We start from the raw sequence: 19,530 nt of genomic DNA on the forward strand, positions 1-19,530 counted from the left end.
AAGATACCAAACTTGTTCCACTTATGATGATGATAAGAAAATGAAAGCTAAGCATAGGCCTTTTAATTTCAAAAAAACAGAATGGTTATGATTTTTTTGGCATGTTGGCGATAGGTGCTAACTACACTATTTTTAATTGTTAATAAATTAATTAATTTATAAGTAAACATCTATTATTCATTATTTATTATCTTAGATAATAATTATCTAAAGAAACAATTTCTCTAATTATAATTTGGATATCAAATTGTCATCTAACCTGAAGTCTTAATTCCAGATAATATCTAAGTTTATTCTAGTTTTGATGTGAATGCTAGAAATCGATTTCAATTGATATTCAATATTTAACTAAACGTAAGATTATTGCTGACTCACTTCAATAAATTTTGATTTTGAATTTCAAATAGCTTACACCATAGTAATTTTTTTTTTTTTTTTTGAAACTTAAATTCAAAGATTTAAGTAAGAATAGTATAATTATACTATATTTATTATATCGGTTTATAATTACAATTTATGTACAAAATTTAAATTCTTCCAGTCAATTTCTCTTCTCATTTTCTTCAGCAATCATATCTTTTAAGCTTTCCTCTTTAGTATATTTGTCCATCACCTTGACAATATCGTCAAAGGTTTCTGGATCTCCTGCAACGTAGTCTGCAAGATGATAGGACGTATGACCACACCGATGATCCGTAAGTCGGTTTTGCACATAGTTGTATGTTCTAATCTTGTCTGATCTCAGAGTTGTTGTTACTTGGGATGTACGCTTGCTTTTCTCTCGCTCAAGAGCTTCGATTCGTTCTCTTTCTGCAATTCTGGCTCGCAAAATCATAAATGCCTTGGCCTTGTTTTTATGCTGTGATCTTTCATCTTGCATTGCAACAACAATGCCAGTTGGAACGTGAGTCAATCGAACTGCCGACTCAGTTGTATTAACGTGTTGACCTCCAGCACCTCGTGCTCTCATTACATCAATTCGGACCTCTCCAGCTGCAAAGGTTCGCTCAGCTTCGTCACTGTTACCACTAGTATCATTATCATTCATTTGAGGTAAAACAACAACTGCTGCTGTAGACGTATGTACTCGCCCTTTAGTTTCGGTTAATGGAATTCTTTGTACTCGGTGGACACCACCCTCATATTGAAGAAATGCGTAAGACCCCGGTTGATCCACACTTAAAATTGCTTCTGTCACTCCACCTGTCGTTGTTTCGTTGATTGAAAGAACTTGTGCGGACCATCGTTTTTTGCTAGCATAGTTTTGGTACATGTTAAGCAGGTCCTGCGTGAAAATCATGGCTTCTGATCCACCTACTCCTGGTCTTAATTCTAAAATTGTTCCTCGCTCCAAAAATGGATTTTGTGGTAAAATCTGACCCTGGAGATTCTGTGCAAGGTTTTCAAGAGTTTCATCTAAGGCCTCTATTTCTGTTTCAGCATCACCCTTAAGTTGTGGATCTTCTAGAAGACTCTCTAATTCTTTTCTTTCTGTTTCGGCAGAAAGATACTGATCGTATTCTGCAACCAGTTGATTCAACTTAGAAAATCGGGTCGACTTTTCAGGTGTAAATGACGAGCTATCCCCTTCAGCCATTTCATTTGTCAAAACCTTATGCTCCTCAACCAGTTGTTCGGTTCTCTTTCTCAATAATGGATGCAACCCCACAAATGCTAATTACTTGATCAGCCAATGAAATTTTTTTATTTAAGATAATGCTTTTACTTACTCGATCCATAACAAATATTTGAAGAATCATTTAAAACACTCCTATTTAATCGACTTGATTTAGATAATGGTCCAAGAACCATTTGAGATCCCAACCGTCGCAGTTGGCTAATCATTATTTTGAAAGATGTGGGTATGGTGTTTGCTTGAAAAACTTTTTGTTACCAAAAAAATATTTGTAATTACAATTTTGTGTGTCGATAAACATAAAAATCGGGTTTATTTCAAATTCGTGTTTTGAAATTTAATTTCTAATATGACCTCCTCTCACATTCGAAATCAGTTATAACTGATTCTAATTAGGTGTGATAGCAGTATGATTATCTAATCACATTACACTGTAACCACTTTTTTGAAAGCAAAACAAACCCATCAATATTCTACTTAATCTTCCAAGCTTAGTACAACAAAACTATATAAAATCGGTTATTTACTTATTTACTATCAAAAAAATTTAAATACTCGAAAATGGAATTTAATTCATGGAAAACGTCTTTTTTCCAGAGACTGGTAGATCGAGATGATGTTGAATCGAAATTTGATGACTTTATTCATTCCTGTATGTATTCTAAATGATATTATTACATAGGAACCTAACATAGTCAAGACTCTCAAATTGCAAAAAGAGCTTTAGATGCTGAGCAAAAATCACTGGACACTCAGAGGTAATTATAAAATATTTATTCTATTTTAAGAAAAAAAAATTAATAATTAACAATTGAACTTTTAGTCCTGAAAAAGTGGATAAAATTCAGTTACTTGAACAACAACTTGCCAATAATACAGATACAATTTATACTTTAACTCAGAAACACGATACCCTTAAAACAATTACCCTGCAGGATAAGGAACGGATTTCTGCACTTGAAAAAGAACTTGCACATTGTCAACGTATGCTTGAAGATTACAGAAATGAAACCATTAAAAAATCTGGAGAATTACAATTGGTCCAAGACGACATGCTTGTACTTCAGCTGTCATTAAACGTTGCAGAATCAAAGGCACGGAAACTGGAAGATGAAAATGCAAATCTTGTTGATCGCTGGATGCGCAAAGTTGCTGAGGAAGCTGATAAAATGAATGACGCCAACGCATTTTTAAAAAGGTATGTGTTAATACGAATATTTTGTGCTATATCAGGCTTTTTTTAAAAAAAAAAAAGAAAAAAGAACGATATTTTTTATTACAATTTCCATTTTTTTTTTAATTATCGTTACTAATTTTTTCCATTTTTATTTTAATCATCAGTGTTGGAAAGTATCATTAAGGTTCAAATCATCCCATGATCTTTCAAAAACTTATCTAGCCTTGTGCGATCAACAGTTGATAAATAATATCTTCCACTGGCCATTGTCCAACTGACACTCCCGGTTGGAAACTCTTTAGGCTCCACTCGAAGCAGGTTTACAGGTGACTGAATGTTGTGCTGAGAAATGACATGGCCTGGTGGTACAAATGATTTTAATGAAATAATGCGTGCCCCTTCTTTAAGGTCAAGAAAAATATCTAGAAGGTGACTGTTGAGTTTACCATCAAACGCATAATTGTTGACTAACAACACATCAGCTTCAGAAATTTGTTTGTGTATTTCGTCATTGTGAACAAAGTCCGCCGATCGCACCTCAACTAATCCTACCGAAATTCCATACATCTTCACCCGCTCTTCAATTTCTTCTTTTTGTTTTGCCGCCAGTTGTGACGCGGTTTTCATCATTTCACATCCCCAACTTTCGCATCCAATTTCTAGTGCAGCTTGCAGAACGCAGTTTCCAACGCCAGATCCTAGATCAATAAACTTCATTTCAGCTTCCAAGCCGGTTTCTTTAAATATTCGAGTCATGAACACTGGCAGCAATTCTCCATAAACATTATTAGAGAATGCCTTATAATCTCGAAGACTATCAGTCACAGGTGAAACAACTCGTGTATAAACTTGGTCCAAAATAAGACGCGAAATTGGCAAAGGAAGTGTGTTAATATTTCCACCCCATCTGGTTTCCTGTTGCTGTAAAAGGTGTGTATCAATCGCTCCATCAGATCGAAGTTTGTCAATCAGTGTATTATACTCTTCAACGCTTTTTAGAAAAGCATCAGGGTCTTTATTTTTAACAGCACGACGATATCGCCGAACAATACAATCCTCTAATGATGGATGTCTAATTAATGACGTATAATTCTCTGGGACAAAAAAATTTGCCACCAGCTCCATTATTCGCTCTGTTTCAAAAACAGGGTTGAATTCATCGGCTGATTTAGGTATTGCTGCCATATATCTAAAAGAAAAATCAAAGAAGTTAACAACATTATAACAACGAAAATCAAGTTGGCTTTTCATACCTTTCTCTGAACCATGTACACGGCATTGCTAACGTATACTCAAAATCCTTTTTGTTTTTGAAAAGTGGAGTGTACTCTGCAAATTCTACAAGCTTTTTCGCATGAATAATATTTAATGGCCCTGATTTTTTATCTAAAATCCCAGAGTAAAATTCACGAGTTTTTTGTTGGTGTTGAGAATTTGAACCCGCCGAAGGTGCTGGCGATACGGTTCCACTATTGGAATCAGCAAGACGTGTCGAGGAACTAAATCTTCGAATCTGTGCCTCCCAGTTACTGTCATCTATTTCATCATCATCGCTCGTGGCTCTATTGAATCGAGACAAATCAGGAGTTCTATTTCCCCGTCGAGTTGTGCCTCTTGTCTGCTTCCCTTTGGAAGATGCTGATGAAGATCGCCTTCGTATCTTTCTGCTGTGAGCGCTACTACTGCTTTCTTCGTCACTGTTTTGATTATTGTTATTGTTTTTACTGTCATTTAGATGACGCTTAGGCGTTGAAGATCCAGATCTTGATTCTGGGGAACCTGAATAACGTGCAAAACGTGAATTGGTAGACAATGGATCTGCAGACGTTAAGCTAGGAATAGATTTCGGTGGCACAGCGCGCTTGATTTTAACTGTTTTTATTTTCACAGATGAAGACTGTAATTTTGGAGCTGGTTTTTCAGATGAAGACCCTGATTTGTCTGGTTTATTAAGCTTTGCAAAAAACATGATGGTCGTTGAAATATTGTATAATAGTATTATTATAAAATATATATTGCAAGGGAAATAAAATCATTTTTGTTAATGTAGAAGGCGGCGGCTCTTCTTTTCTTCTGTATTAAGACAGGAAACCCATCTTTTTATGTAATGAAAAATTACACATGTTTGTAACAGATATGTAATAACATTAACTGCCCTTGTAAAATCCTTTGCTCGTCACCCAGAATCTCCCAACATTTCGTACTGTAAGATCATATCAATACTGCATTTCCCATCACCATGTTTTGCAAAAAGTCGGTCTTGCTGCTAATAATACTTTTTGCATTTCGAGTTTTCAATGCAGCCACTACCACTACTTTTTGGCAACCTGATGAGTACTGGCAGGCATTGGAACCGGCGCACAGTATTGCTTATGGCTACGGTTACCTCACCTGGGAATGGAGGGTGGCTTTACGGAGTGCCCTTCATCCATTACTTTTTTCTGGTGCCTACTCTTTGGGTGCTCGTCTAGGTTTACCCCAAACTCCTGACGCAATTATTTGGGCTCCTCGAATTCTTCAGGCCTTTATTGCTGCAATTGGCGACTACTACTTTATTGTTTTCAGTAAAAACATTTTTCGCAACAAATATCCCACCGACACAATTACTTTCTACTCGTTCTTTATTACTACAGGTTCGGCTTTCAATCTTTTTGTTTCTACCAGAACTTTTTCAAATTCACTTGAAACTTCGCTAACAACCATCGCCCTTGCCTACTGGCCTTGGCGACCTACATCCATTAAATGGCCAAAGTTTTACACGTCGCTTTTAATAGCTGCTTTTTCATGTGTCTGTCGACCAACAAATGCATTGATTTGGATCTTTCTTGGATTAATCTTATTTATCAAGACAAACCAAAAAGTTTCTGTCATGTTTAGTGTAGTCACCATTGGAAGTATTGTGGTTGGAATTAATGCTTATTTAGACCGCTGGTATTATGCTCACTCTCAAGCTTACGAACTTTCTACCCCAGAATCGCCCACGTGGGTTTTCCCCATGCTCAATTTTTTAAGAGTGAATGTTTTAGAGTCTGTTTCTAGTTTTTACGGAACATCACCATGGCACTACTACTTTGTTCAAGGTCTCCCACTCCTTCTTATTGGATATCTTCCTTTCACATTGTTTGATATGCTCCGCTCAAAGTCATCCCATAGCACTTTGCTCGTTGTTTTTATCGTTGGGGTGTTTTCTCTCCTTAAACACAAGGAAGTTCGTTTTATTTATCCTATCATTCCAATTTTGCATCTAAAAACGCTAAATGCTTTTTTGAAAGGGAGAGGCTCTTTCATATTTTCTAAAGCTGTTTTTGCAGTAATTATTTTGCTCAATATTATTGTTGCAACTTTTTTTAACACTGTTCACCAGCAAGGTGTCATGAAGGTTTTGCAATACCTTCGTAACGAACCATCTCAGCCATCACCAGATGGCAGTCTAACACCACTTAGTATTGGATTTTTAATGCCATGTCATTCAACCCCTTGGCAAAGCCATATTCACAGACCGGAACTTGACTCGTGGGATAAGCTTTGGTTTTTAACGTGCGAGCCTCCATTGGGTCTTAATATATCCGAAAGAGCCAACTATATAGATGTTTCGGACCAATTTTATAATGACCCTGAAACTTTTATTAGCAAGCATTTCCCTCCATTATCAACTTTAACTTTTCAAAAAAACGCTAAAGATAAAAAATATGCTGAACAAGATTTGAAGGAAGACGATGTAATCTCGCGTCAAGCATCGAGGGGAGAAGAAATAAACGAAGAAACAATTTTATCAGTTTTGGGAGAAAAATATGAAAATAATATTGAAGCAAGAATCAATTATGACTACATTTGGCCTTCGCGCTTAGTCTTTTTTGAATCTTTGGAACCAGTAATCAAATCTTTGTTACAGGAAACACCCTACTACGAGGTATGTATAAACAAAATCATTATGGATCGCTACTAATATTTATTATAGTGTCGGAGATTTTTCAATTCGTATTTCCATGAAGATTCGCGCAGACAAGGTGACGTCATTGTTTACTGCAAATAGACAACTTTTAAAAATATAAATGAATTTACTCAGTAAATTTGTTTTAGGTATGTTCAAGATAACATAACATTATCACATTATCTCTTATAAATTTTTATTAACCTCAAGATAAGTTAGCTGCCCAAAGTAGCATTCCACTAACTAAAAGCTCATTGTTTATTCTCATTTTTTTTTTTTTTGAGTGGGATGGACAACCTTATTCTAAATTTTCTCAGGTATTAGTCTTTTTCATATAATAGTTTTACAAAGACTGGGAAATCAAAAGCATTTTAATAAGAATTGTACATAAGTTTATATGCTTAATTAACAGGTATTTCATTGTAGATACAAAAGTGTCCGATTCCATATTAATCTCTAAGATTTTAGTTGTTAGAGCTAGGATTGCTTTCGTTTACATTCGTTAGTTCAGTTAAAACTCTAGGAGGCCCATTGTTTTTGTCTTCTTCAGTAATATCAGTTGATTTTATTGGCTCGACAATTCGGTTGCGAGCTGGGATAAGGGAATCCAATTTATTTTTATTAAATTCAGACTCTGATAATATGTTTTCCTTAGTTTTATTCAGTAATTCTTCTTCATCTTGCTCTTTTGAAACATTTTCTGATTCATCTTTTGTTTTTTCGTCTTTTTTATTTTCTTCCTTTTTGGCCTCTTTTTCCTGTTTTTGTGTATTTCCTAATGCCAATTTTTCTTCGATTTCGTCAATTTTGTTATCGTTGGTTAGTGCCCAATTAATAATACCTCCGGGCCCGTACTTTTCTTCCAAAAACTCATTTGCTTTTCTAAAATGACCAGCAGAAAAAAATCCTCTAGATGCGGAAAGCGGTGATGGATGTACTGTTCGCAACACCTTATGTATAGTTGGATCTGGTTTGATCATATCCATACGTTTCCCAGCAGGATTTCCCCAAGCAAGGAAGCATACTGGATGTACATTAACAGTTATTTTTCCGTCAATGCTTCCACGAGCAATTGCAGCAAGAACTTTTTCTGTAAAAGTTTCCCAGCCCTTATTTGCATGTGAATTTGCATTATGAGCGCGGACAGTCAAGCATGTATTAAGCATCAAAACTCCTTGCTTAGCCCATTTCACCAGGTAACCACCATTATGAGGCGGCTTTTTAAACTGAGGATAGTCATTTGTAAGAGCAATATACATATTTTTAAGAGAAGGTGGAGCAGGAGTTGGTGGCTTTACCGAAAAGGCAAGTCCATGTGCCTGATTGACATTGTGATAAGGATCCTGGCCAAGAATTACAACTTTAACCTTGGAGTACGGCGTCAGATGAGACCATGAATATATATCAGCTTCTGGAGGAAACACAACTTGCTTGTTTTTTTTTTCTTGCGCCAAAAATCTCTTAAGATTTAAAAAATATGTTTTGGTAAGTTCAGGGTACAAAATTTCAAGCCATGATTTTTCTAAAGTATCAATCTCCAATCTTTCAATGGTTAGTCTTCTATTTATAAATATAAATAAATATATACTTACTGAAGTAACTCTCTTTGCTCTGGAGTTAATGATGCTACCCATTTCTCTTTATCAAATTTCACAAATGAAAGAGAGTTTTGCTTGGAAAAAGCTGTAGCCGGCTTTGTTGATCCGATGGCTTGTCTTTTTGCAGGAGGGAGAGTAGCTGACCCTTTTTTTGAGCCAGGAATAGACTTGAAATAAGAGGTGAGTGTTGGAGCTGGTCTTTTGGGAGGCATATTTAATAGTTCATTTAGTTATGATAAGAAGTAAAGAGAAAGGATCTATGGGACAATTAGAACGTTACAAAGGGGGAAGTAAATTTTAAAAACAAACAGAGCTTATGGGCTTATTAATTTAAGTACGCGTAAACATCACGTAAGGCACGCGTAAACAAAAATTTTATTGGCTGTTTACTCATTGAAATAAAATATTGTTTCTAATAAATATATACAGATTAATTGTGTTTGTTTTCTTTAAAAATCCCATCGACTAGTATTTTTAAGTTCATTGTAATTAGAAGATTGTGCGACTTCTTCTTTTTGAGTTTTTCCATTTTCGATAGATTTTGAATCCACATCTGGCGTGTTTTCCGATTCGCCAGCTGTAACTGTAGTCTCTGACACGGTTTCTTTAGCAATTTCAACACTGGGTGGCCTAGTTTTTTCAAGTTTTTCAATCGCATCGCTCCTGGTTTTTAAGATTTGATTCAACAATTCTGCTGGGGTTTGCTGATTTTCAACACTATTGGGATCACTAGCCAGAACATTCTTTTTGATCTTTTCTAAAGATTTTTCAGCTTGCTCGTAATTTTCTTGTAGCATTGCAACATCGAACTGACCGATTAATGAAGTCACTTCGCCAATATCTGCACCAAGGTCAAACCACTCTTGAGCCAAATCACTTCGGCTAAAATAGTTTAAAAGTAAAAACCCAAGTGGTGCAAAAGATTCTTTCAATCCTTGCCTTGCCGCCTGTTCCAAATGGTACCGTGCGCGTTGCTTGTCACTTTCTGACATGATTTGTCCTAAATAATAATGACAGTCCATGGCTTGCACTGGATTACCAACTTCATTATTTTCGGCCTCTAATACGGCAAGCTCAAAATAAGTTCTAGATGTCTCAATATCAAAGTCGCGAAATCGGATAATACCTATATTTCTTAGGCATTCCACCCTAAGTGTAGCAGTATTACTGTCACTATCTCTCGATCCAGTGGCAGGCAAACTGTCAATACAAGCTTGATAAAGACTTTCTGCTTTGGTAACAGAACCATGCTTGTAAGCTACATCGCCCTTGATCTTATAGGCAAGGCCAAAATCATGCTCTTGAGACAATTCATCTAACAATTTGACAGCATGTAACCGGTCATCCTCTTCTTGTTTCCGTTCTTCTTCGCTAATATTTTCCTTTAATGGTGTCAAAAGTGTTCGGCCACAAAGTAGTGCTATAGCTGTATTATCACCTAATTCTGCTGCTCGTTCAATTAAGTTTGCTTCCAACCTTAAAGCAGATTTAACAATAGAACCTGTTCGTTTTCTATGTGTTTCAAGCACATTTTTCAACTTAACTAAATCACTCCCCTTAATACCTTTAGGTAGTGGAGCATCATTTGATCCTAAACATGCGGCATATGATTTTAAAACAGTTTGGTAGGAATGCGGAATCCTATGTTGGAATAAATATAATCTGGTTTGGCCTTTTGATGGTAAAATATCTCGAACTTCATCCATAACTATTTCAGAAACATAACGGCGCTGGGGGGAATGTCGGCAAACGTGTGGTAAATTTCTTATTAAAAAAGGTCTTTTTGGAAATAAAAACGACATTTTGGCGGTAATTTGTGTTTTGGTTTTTGGTTTTTGTAAGCATATATGTTCTCACTTACTGGAAATTTTCCGCGAAAAAGAAGTGGTGGTGATCTGATTTTTGTTAGACGGATGGGTAGGTGCAACCGGTTGGTGACTCTTCTTTAAACTTTAAGTAACTAAGTTCAAGAACTTATAAGTCACAACTTTCCCATTGAAAATCAACTTTGAAATAAATGGCATTCAAACAATTATTGGATTCCAAGAACAAAAAATGGCTTTAATATTTCGCAATATCTCCTCTTTCACAAAATCTTCAGTCTCTAAAAGACTTTTTTCATCTTCTGCTCATAGGAACTCCGATTATTCTCATATTGTAATTGGAGGCGGTGTTGTTGGAACTGCCATTGCAGCAAAATTAGCGGAAGATACTTATAAAAAGACTGGTTCACCAGCTTCTATATTGTTAGCTGAACGCCACTATAGACTTTGCACAGAAACAAGCGCTAGAAATTCAGGTGTGATTCATGCTGGGTTATATTTTGCTCCGGATGCTTTGCGCACAAAGCTTTGTATAAAAGGAAAAAATATGATTTATGACGCTGCAAGCAAAGGTATACCAATTGAGCTTCAAAGATGTGGAAAATGGATTGTGGCCCAAGATGAAAAGCAAGCACAATACTTAGATGGTCTTTTGAAAAAGGGAACTTCTTTAGGAATCCCTCTTGAATTTGTATCTCTTGACAAGGCAAAAGAATTGGAGCCGGCGGTTAAAGCAAATACCGCGATTTTGAATTCGCCATCTACCGGTATTGTTGACGCTCATTCTATTGTCTCGTATTCTGAAGCAGAGTTTGAGAAATACGGTGGTGATATTTCTTTATTAACCAGAGTCACCGCCATTGAAAAAACACCGCAAAATACTTATAAAGTCACTTTGAAGAGTCGTTTGTCTGAAGAAGATACAGAAGAAGAAGAAATTGTTCTTGAAGCTGACGCTGTAGTTAACGCGGCGGGCCATGGAGCTCCTGCAGTGTCTAATATGCTCTTACCTGAAACTCGTCACTTCACAGCTTATTATGCTAAGGGAAGTTACTTTTTATACCAGTCATCTCATCCCAAGGTTAATCGTTTGATATATCCTTGTCCATCAGACTATGGATCGCTTGGCACCCATCTCACAATTGATTTAGGAGGCCAAATTAAGTTCGGACCAGATTTTGAATGGGTTGATAGTCCAAATGATTTAACGCCTAACCCTGCTAATCTTCCCCAAGCTATAGAAGCCATCACCCAATATATGATTGGTTTGGATACTTCATTACTTGTTCCTGATTATGCTGGTATTCGTCCAAAGATAATCAACACAAAAGATTTTCAAGATTTTATAATCAGGGAAGAAGAAGGGTTCCCAGGCTTTGTCAATCTTCTCAATATTGAAAGTCCAGGCTTAACATCATCTTTGGCTATTGCTGAATATGTCAGTAATATCTATAACGGTGTTCCAAACATTTAATAGATTATTTTATATTTTGCTAAATTACTATTTTAATTAACCACGCTTTTAACTTGTGGTTGCATTCTTCTTTCACGAGTTTGATTAATCATATTTTGTCTCATTTCTTCCCTACGCTTTCGTTCTTCGCTATCACCCTCACTTTCTACAGCTGATGGCGCTTTTCTTGGTAAATCTTCAGGCTTGGTTGCTCTGGGAAGTTCTACAAAGTAAGGTGATTTAAGCGCTTGTTTAGTATTCAGTCGCTTAGAGGGGCATAAAGTGAGCATGCCTTGGAGTAAATCTAAAGCTGTGTCAGAAGCAGCAAGAAATAAATGCTGTAAATCTGCTCTTCTTGGTGCAGGAAATTTTTCAATAGATGGCTCCAAACTTTTATAACCATCAAGCTGTGTGATTCCTGGCCATGTTTGTTCCGTGGGAGTTCCAAGTGCTTTAAAAGTGAGAATAGCTTGTTTTGCATCATCTTCTCCTGGAAGATAAGGAGTTCTAAGCATTAATTCTGCAAAAATTGCACCAACAGACCAGATATCTATAGCACCAGTGTAAAATCTTGCGCCCAGACATAGCTCAGGGGCTCGATACCAGCGAGTGACAACTAATGGTGTCATGGCTTCACGAGGAACAGCCATAGCGCGAGCCAAACCAAAATCTGCTAGTTTTATTTGACCATCTGGAGCCACTAATAAGTTATTTGGCTTCAAGTCACGATGTAAAACAAATGATCGATGGCAATGGTGCAAACCTCTAAGTGTCATTAAAAGCCACGATTTAACATCTGCAGGCTTAAAAATTAAAGATTTATCTTTTATCAGCATCTCCAAATCAGCAGGAAGATATTCTAAAACTAAACTAATACTGTTCACAGTTGCAAAAACGTCTATCAGCTCAATAACATTGCGGTGTCGTATTTCTTGAAGAAACTTGATTTCTCGAATCGCCGACATGTCTAGCCCTTCTTTAAAACCAGTAACCTTCAAAGCTTTAATGGCTATCAGCCTTCCGTTTTCTTGGTCTCGACCCACATACACTTCGGCATAAGTACCTTCACCAACTTTTCTTTCTTTCGTATACTTTTCCATTTTATTATCGTGAGTTTTTTTATTTGAAAAATTTAATTGCATAGTACAAGAAAAAATGCTAATAAAAAAATATGAAAGTGTGTAAATTCACGTGATATTTTTGCGGTTAAGGACTAAACAACACGCACCACAATTTTTTTTTTTTACTGTGTGATCATAACATCAAATCTAAATTCTATAACGTCTAAAGAAAAAATAAGAATTAGATAAATTGAAATTTAAGTGGCAATTAATGTGGCTATGGGATTCATTGAAAAATGCCTTATAATATAGCGTTAGTAGTTACTTAGGTTTATATGTTATATTAATGATCACGCTAACATAATTATAGAATGGTCTCTGACTTTTTCTATCCACAGCCTGGTGGTATTGAACTACATGTTTATCATCTATCTCAAAGATTAATTGATAGAGGTCATTCAGTTGTAATTATCACCCACGCCTACGGATCTCGGACTGGTGTAAGAGTCCTGACAAACGGACTAAAGGTTTACTATGTTCCATTTTTTGTTCTTTATCGAGAATCAACATTTCCATCAGTTTTTTCCTTTTTCCCTATTCTTCGACAAATTCTTATTCGTGAACAAATCGACATTGTTCATGGTCATGGAAGTTTAAGTAGTTTCTGTCATGAAGCGATTCTTCATGGTCGTACTATGGGACTTCGCACAGTCTTTACTGATCATTCTCTATTTGGCTTTGCAGATGCTGGCAGTATTTTAGGAAATAAACTTCTTAAATTTACACTTAGTGATGTTGGTCATGTTATTTGTGTTTCTCATACCTGTAAAGAGAATACAGTTCTTCGTGCTTCTCTTGATCCTTTAAACGTCAGTGTTATACCTAACGCTGTGGTTGCTTCTAACTTTAGACCTGATTCATCTCAAGCTAGTAAGGATCATATCACCATTGTTGTGATATCAAGACTATACCCAAATAAAGGTACAGACCTACTTACTGCAGTTATACCTCGAATTTGTGCATTACACCCCACCGTGACATTTACCATTGCTGGCAGTGGTCCCAAAGCTATAGATTTAGAGCAAATGCGAGAAAAGTACAGACTCCAAGAACGAGTGGAACTTATCGGAAGTATTAAGCACGAAGAAGTCAGAGATGTTATGATAAAGGGACATATATATTTGCATCCGTCATTAACAGAAGCGTTTGGCACTGTTCTTGTTGAAGCTGCTTCTTGTGGGTTGTTAGTTGTGACAACAAATGTGGGTGGTATTCCTGAAGTTTTACCATCTCACATGACGGTTTTCGCTTCACCTTCTGAAAACTCTCTAGTTGAATCCACTTTGTCAGCTATTAAATTGATAGAAGAAAAAAAAGTAACACCTTCTGAGTTTCATGATGAAATCAAAAACATGTATTGCTGGGAAGACGTTGCACGAAGAACAGAGGAAGTATATGACAAGATTGACTCTAATACACTGACAGAACCTTTGGTAGATCGTCTAGCAAGATACTATCATGGTGGTCCTTGGGCAGGGAAGCTTTTTGTTATTTGTGTGATCGTTGATGTAATCTTGCTGCATTTTCTTGAATATTTTTGGCCTGTTGAATCAATAGACAAAGCAAAAAAATGGCCTAGAAAAAAGCCACCTCAAGACACAATTAATTATTTCGATGAATCTTATAATTTGATTTCGGAAATGGATAGATAAATTTATTGGATAATATATATTTATATTTCTAATGAAGCGAGATTCTTGATAATCAGACGAACCTTAAAATATGTATCTCTTTGAGACGCGACAACATAATTGGGGTCAATCTTTTTAGGAATCCATAAAGAATGCTGCCTTTCAGTTCTGTTTCTTCTATCTATCGATGGTATCACCTGTTCAGGCTTTTTGATTAAAGAAGGTTGGAATTCTAGAAGAGATTTTCTGGCATCTAAAAGAGTATTGTGAACCTTTTTTCTGTAAGATCTATAAGCCGTTGAATTATTTACCCGAATAACTTTTTTAGAATCAAAATCTAACCATGAAAAGTCGATATTTTGATTTTTAAATGCAATATTTGACACATTATAAACTCGATTGAGATGATTAATAGTTTCTTTTAAACCTTGGATCTCATTTTTCAAAGCGGCAGTTGAAATTTCTTCGATTTTAACATTTTCGGAATGTCGGGAATCATTGATATTATCACCTAGAGAAATCAAGCCTTCTTTTTTCCATTTTTCAGTTAGATAGACTTCTTGATCAATCAAAGACTTGCGAAGTTTTTCTATTGAATCTTTGAGTTTTTGTTCTTGTGAAAAAGATTCAGTTAGTGCGTTTTTAAGCTCAGTAATCATCTCTGCTTGTTCTTTTGATTTTTGCATCTTAGAATTAAGCAAACCAACTTTGACTTCAAATTCTTCGATTGATTTATCTCGGGCTCGTAATGAGGTAGCCAGCTTTTGAAGCTGAGCTTTCAGTTCAACGACTTCTTTTTCCTTTTCATTTTGAACAGCATAGATTTCTTTTAGCTTATCAGCGTTGATTTTCCAAGGTGGCTGACTTTTTTGAATAGGCTCAAAAACATTTGTATCTGTGCTTGATATTTCCTTCATCTGATTCATTATTGTCTGAAGTTCTTGCGTAATCAACGAAATAACGGTGTTATTTTGATCATCATGACTTGGCGTCGTACAGTCATCTTTTCCACTAATATTTTTTTCAACTCTTTTTTTGAAAATACCGAAGATCTCTTTTTCAGTGAGATTTATTTGTCCAGAGTCGTTAGTATGATTTTGGACATCTTCAAACACTTGAATGAAAAATTGGATTAAAGATCGACATTTTGTAGAAATATTGGATATTGTTAAAGAAAAAGAGGGGGGTATCATAAGTTCATTTTCATAAGATAATGATAACTCTTTACTTAATTTGGTTGCAAAAACCTTGACTCTCATAAATGATGAAATTTGATTTAATATTCCGTCCAAGCCTATGTTAGAAATCCCATTCATATTTATTTCTGACAAAATTTTCTCTATTTGTAAAAATATGTCGCGAATGAATTGAGGTGTAAGTTGAATTTGGTTTAAATCATTCATGGTTTGCTCATGACGAGGTTCTTTACTAGATTGTTTTCGAGTATCTTCATACAGCGTCCATAATTGATGTAATGCATCCTCAAGCTCATGTAGAAAAGTATCCTCTTGTAAGTTGTTGCTATGTAAAATATCAATAACGGAAGAAAATATACGCTCGATTGGTTCAGTTTGAGAATAAAGCTGAGAATATTGCTTGAACTCGTCTGGGTCAGAGTGTCTTAAATAATAAGCAAGTAAAGACGCATATCTCTTGATTTCTCCAAGGGATAAAATAATTTTGACGTATGGTATGATGGGAATTAGATTGTCAGCAGATGAATTAACTCGTGTTAATAAATAATCCTCAATCACTTGGGACATGAAGCATATACGATCCAGGCGTAATAATGCATTGATGGAAGATTCATCGGATAAATACCCATCAGATAAATAGCACTTTACAATAGAAAGGTGCTCAATAGCTTGCTCTGCTTCAAATTTTCTTAACTGAAGATCCATAGTTTTTGAATTTGCTTCTAAAGCAGTGTTATTAAGTTTCATATTAAGCTCCATTAAAGATTTTGTGTGTACAGCCATTGCTGCTGAGTCAGCGTTAATTAGCTGGTTATTTGTGCGAAGTTCTTCTAAATCTGATTCCAATGTCGTCACAACCTCTCTGAATTTAACAATAGCAGATTCTAAATAAGCATTTCTTTCTTGTGCCTCGTTTAGCTTGATTTCGTTAGAGTTGTGCAAAGCCTCCAGTTCATCGAGTTCTAACATCAATTGTTTTTCAGTGAGGATATGGTTTGACTCAAGTTCATCACTTAGTGCTTTAAGAGTTTCCAATTCGTCAATGGTATGTTGAAGTTCGCTACATTTTTCAGTAAGTTCCTGATTTTTTTCGGATAAATTTTCAATAATATCTTCTGCACCAAGAGCATCGTCTAACTGGACTCTCAGATCATAAATAATATCTTCTGCATCTTTAAGTTGCTCTTGAATTAGCTTGTAAGATTCAGTCATAGACTTTGCTGAAGAAGCATTGTCACTAAGTCTATCAATTTCATCTTTATGGTTTTTTTCCTGCTCTTGCATAACATCTCTAATTTTTAATAAAGCTGCCTGAAGCTGATCATTTTTCTTTGATAATTTTGCATTGTCAATGGATAAATCGTTAGAACTTTCAAAATTATCGCCAGGTATTATGCTTCCAAGTTCTCCACTTGCACGAAGTTCTTCATATAAAGCGTTTTCTTCACGCAGCGCTTCATACTCAATCTCCAAGTTATTATATTCCTCCTTAAGTTCATTTATTTCAACAAGTAAATTCTCAAGTTTTTCCTCAGCCATTTCACGGTCAAGGGTTGCCATTTCTAATATCTCATCTTGTGATGCTGATGATTGTAATAGTCGTGTTCTCTCAGTTTCGGACTCTTGAAGTTTTGTGCGAAGCGATACAACCTCATCATGCATTGGTGCAAGCTTAGCCTGTAAGCGTCCAACAATATTTTCAAGTCTCTGTGTATCTTTGTTTTCTGATTGGAGTCTTAGAATTTTATCACGATCCTCCATGCGTTTTTTCTCCATAATCCTTAATTTTTTTCGAAGATTGTCTAACTGAAGTTCTAAAGACACTGTAGCTGAACCTCCACTAGCTCCGATCCCTGAAACAAAAGAAGAATCTGATCGCATGCTAAGAGTACTTAAACTTCGGTTATATTTTGGAGATGATATGATACCAGAATTTTGAAGTTGAGAAGGCGACGGTTGTCTAAAGTATCCTGGTGATACATTTCCTAGAGGAGGCGTGGCGCCAATTTTTACTGGAGAATGAGGTCTATTACGCGGAAGTATTTCCGGAAGTTCAGTTGGTTCATCTGGTATTTCAGACTGGGGATCACTCATGAAAGATTCATTAGATGGTGTCATGGAACGAGAAATAGGCTGCTGAAATCCCAGTGAGGAGCCCGATGGTTTTCGATAAGTGAAGGGTAAACTAGGAGGGGGCATTAAAGAGTTATCAGACAATGATCCAAAGGACTGATCATATAATTCTAGTTAATTATCGTAAAAAAAAAATAGAAAATAGATTAGTGAACCAATACATACCTTTTTCGTCATCGTTGAAGATGTTGACCTTTGCATTATTGGGGTAGTAGTACCTGATAGGCGGTCTATCTCTGAAAGTGGCTTGACACTATTTGGGCGCACAAACAAACCATACAAACTATCATTATCAATTTGATATTGTTTTGATGAACTGGCAACGCATTCAAAATAGCGGATGCCTCCAATCGACCCATCATTTTTACCCTCCGGTTGATCGAGTTCTATGCCAACCCATACTCCATTAGAGAACTGTGTGGTGCCAATAAACCTGATTGTTCCTACTTTCCACAAAGAATCAGCACGATGTCCCACACGAAGTCCAATGCTTAGAGGGACTGAAGGCTGATTGTTCATTATCTAGCTTTCAAAAGGCTGTAGTCTGGTATAGTAGATATTATATACTGTATATATTGAATATAAAAGAAAAATATAACTTGGTTAAAAAAAAAGTTAAACATTATTTAGAGAAGTTTAACCTAAGTTGTAGTGTTTAATCACGTGTCAGTTTATTTAAACTTATGGCTTAAAGTGTAAGTGTTAATTTGTTTCATTATGTAATATTTATAAAAAAATTAAAAAGTACAGTAAAGCACCAGCCATTTTTGTCTTTACTTAGCTTTTTTTCTTTTTTTTTTCTTTTTTGCCATCATCATCGTCTTCGTCATATTTATCATGTTTATTAAGAAATTTTTAATGTGCATAATAAATACCTTTCAATAATAAAATACGAGTCAATATTCACTATTGATTTTTTTTTTTTTTTTTTTTTTTTGAAGACTCTGGAATGTTCATGAAAATGTGATTCAATTTAAACAGTAGATATCTTTAAAATTATCTGAAAGTAAATTTTTTGATTTCACATTAATTTCTTTAGCCATAGATATATTGAAGAGCTTTGATTAGTGAGCAAAATGTATTTCAAATTTTTGTTGATGAACCATCGTGATGGCAAAAAAAAATAAAATAAAATAAAAAAAGTAACATTTAAAGGGAAATTTGACGCAATAGAGAAATATATATTTTTTTCCCCTTCATTGTAATTTTTGTTTTTTTTTTAAAATGCTTTACAGAGTTCTAAACCTAGATGGTTTTTGGGTTTTTATTATTGCCAAGATGGGTTTTAAGTTGAGCTTTGAAAAGTATTAACATGTCAATCTTGGCATATAAATCTTTGAATACTCTTGAAAGTAGTTGGCAGAGTTTGTTTTGTTTTTTGTTTTCAAAGGGTTTGGAACTTCTTGGTATTTTCGAATCAAACTTTTAAATAAATAAATAATTTATAAATTAATTATTAAAAAGCTTACGTCACTATTACTTTTTCCCCGCAATAAATTTTCAAACAATCCTATTGAAAAAAGAGTAATAAGTATAAAATCAACACCTCTCCTCAATTTTTTTTTTATCAGCTCAAATAACAAAACAAAAAAAAAAAAAAGCTTTTGGAAATATTTCTACAGCCTTTAAAATAAAATAAAATAAAAAAGTTAAAATAAACCCCAGTGTGCCTTATATTTTGTAAATAAAAGTAGTTGTTAATCGCCGTCGGAGGAAGTTATTCATTCTTAGTAGTTACTAAGGTTATGATTGAACTTATTTAATAAACGCAATTAGTCTTAAAGCTCAAAATCAAAATTTTTCTTTAACTTAGGAAGTTTTTTTAAGTGTC

At 35.2% G+C, this 19,530-nt stretch overlaps 10 protein-coding genes across 10 annotated transcripts; 4 read left to right on the forward strand and 6 right to left on the reverse strand.

The window, feature by feature from the left end:
- Positions 1-541: 541 nt before the first annotated feature.
- Positions 542-1,845, reverse strand: SAPINGB_P003710 (uncharacterized protein; the record flags this gene model as incomplete). The annotated part of the gene is made up of 2 exons (XM_031998426.1): positions 542-1,674; positions 1,731-1,845. The coding sequence occupies 2 exons, from the start codon at positions 1,843-1,845 to the stop codon at positions 542-544; spliced, it is 1,248 nt and encodes a 415-aa protein (XP_031854317.1).
- A 352-nt stretch (positions 1,846-2,197) lies between these two features.
- On the forward strand, positions 2,198-2,880 carry SAPINGB_P003711 (uncharacterized protein; the record flags this gene model as incomplete). The annotated part of the gene is made up of 3 exons (XM_031998427.1): positions 2,198-2,288; positions 2,337-2,394; positions 2,460-2,880. The coding sequence occupies 3 exons, from the start codon at positions 2,198-2,200 to the stop codon at positions 2,878-2,880; spliced, it is 570 nt and encodes a 189-aa protein (XP_031854318.1).
- A 119-nt stretch (positions 2,881-2,999) lies between these two features.
- SAPINGB_P003712 (uncharacterized protein) lies at positions 3,000-4,782 on the reverse strand (the record flags this gene model as incomplete). The annotated part of the gene is made up of 2 exons (XM_031998428.1): positions 3,000-4,002; positions 4,067-4,782. 2 exons carry the CDS (start codon positions 4,780-4,782, stop codon positions 3,000-3,002), a joined length of 1,719 nt encoding a protein of 572 aa, XP_031854319.1.
- A 270-nt stretch (positions 4,783-5,052) lies between these two features.
- On the forward strand, positions 5,053-6,846 carry SAPINGB_P003713 (uncharacterized protein; the record flags this gene model as incomplete). The annotated part of the gene is made up of 2 exons (XM_031998429.1): positions 5,053-6,723; positions 6,772-6,846. 2 exons carry the CDS (start codon positions 5,053-5,055, stop codon positions 6,844-6,846), a joined length of 1,746 nt encoding a protein of 581 aa, XP_031854320.1.
- A 362-nt stretch (positions 6,847-7,208) lies between these two features.
- On the reverse strand, positions 7,209-8,554 carry SAPINGB_P003714 (uncharacterized protein; the record flags this gene model as incomplete). The annotated part of the gene is made up of 2 exons (XM_031998430.1): positions 7,209-8,286; positions 8,337-8,554. 2 exons carry the CDS (start codon positions 8,552-8,554, stop codon positions 7,209-7,211), a joined length of 1,296 nt encoding a protein of 431 aa, XP_031854321.1.
- A 237-nt stretch (positions 8,555-8,791) lies between these two features.
- On the reverse strand, positions 8,792-10,048 carry SAPINGB_P003715 (uncharacterized protein; the record flags this gene model as incomplete). Its single annotated transcript, XM_031998431.1, has 1 exon — positions 8,792-10,048. The coding sequence occupies one exon, from the start codon at positions 10,046-10,048 to the stop codon at positions 8,792-8,794; it is 1,257 nt and encodes a 418-aa protein (XP_031854322.1).
- A 349-nt stretch (positions 10,049-10,397) lies between these two features.
- SAPINGB_P003716 (uncharacterized protein) lies at positions 10,398-11,639 on the forward strand (the record flags this gene model as incomplete). Its single annotated transcript, XM_031998432.1, has 1 exon — positions 10,398-11,639. The coding sequence occupies one exon, from the start codon at positions 10,398-10,400 to the stop codon at positions 11,637-11,639; it is 1,242 nt and encodes a 413-aa protein (XP_031854323.1).
- A 32-nt stretch (positions 11,640-11,671) lies between these two features.
- Positions 11,672-12,718, reverse strand: SAPINGB_P003717 (uncharacterized protein; the record flags this gene model as incomplete). Its single annotated transcript, XM_031998433.1, has 1 exon — positions 11,672-12,718. The coding sequence occupies one exon, from the start codon at positions 12,716-12,718 to the stop codon at positions 11,672-11,674; it is 1,047 nt and encodes a 348-aa protein (XP_031854324.1).
- Positions 12,719-13,050: 332 nt separating this feature from the next.
- On the forward strand, positions 13,051-14,391 carry SAPINGB_P003718 (uncharacterized protein; the record flags this gene model as incomplete). Its single annotated transcript, XM_031998434.1, has 1 exon — positions 13,051-14,391. One exon carries the CDS (start codon positions 13,051-13,053, stop codon positions 14,389-14,391), a length of 1,341 nt encoding a protein of 446 aa, XP_031854325.1.
- Positions 14,392-14,411: 20 nt separating this feature from the next.
- Positions 14,412-18,218, reverse strand: SAPINGB_P003719 (uncharacterized protein; the record flags this gene model as incomplete). Its single annotated transcript, XM_031998435.1, has 2 exons — positions 14,412-17,795; positions 17,865-18,218. The coding sequence occupies 2 exons, from the start codon at positions 18,216-18,218 to the stop codon at positions 14,412-14,414; spliced, it is 3,738 nt and encodes a 1,245-aa protein (XP_031854326.1).
- Between the last annotated feature and the right edge of the window lie 1,312 nt (positions 18,219-19,530).

The sequence above is a fragment of the Magnusiomyces paraingens genome (genome assembly GCF_902498895.1).
Source record: "Magnusiomyces paraingens strain CBS 517.90 genome assembly, contig: contig3, whole genome shotgun sequence".
In the NCBI taxonomy this organism is placed as follows: Eukaryota; Fungi; Ascomycota; class Dipodascomycetes; order Dipodascales; family Dipodascaceae; genus Magnusiomyces; species Magnusiomyces paraingens.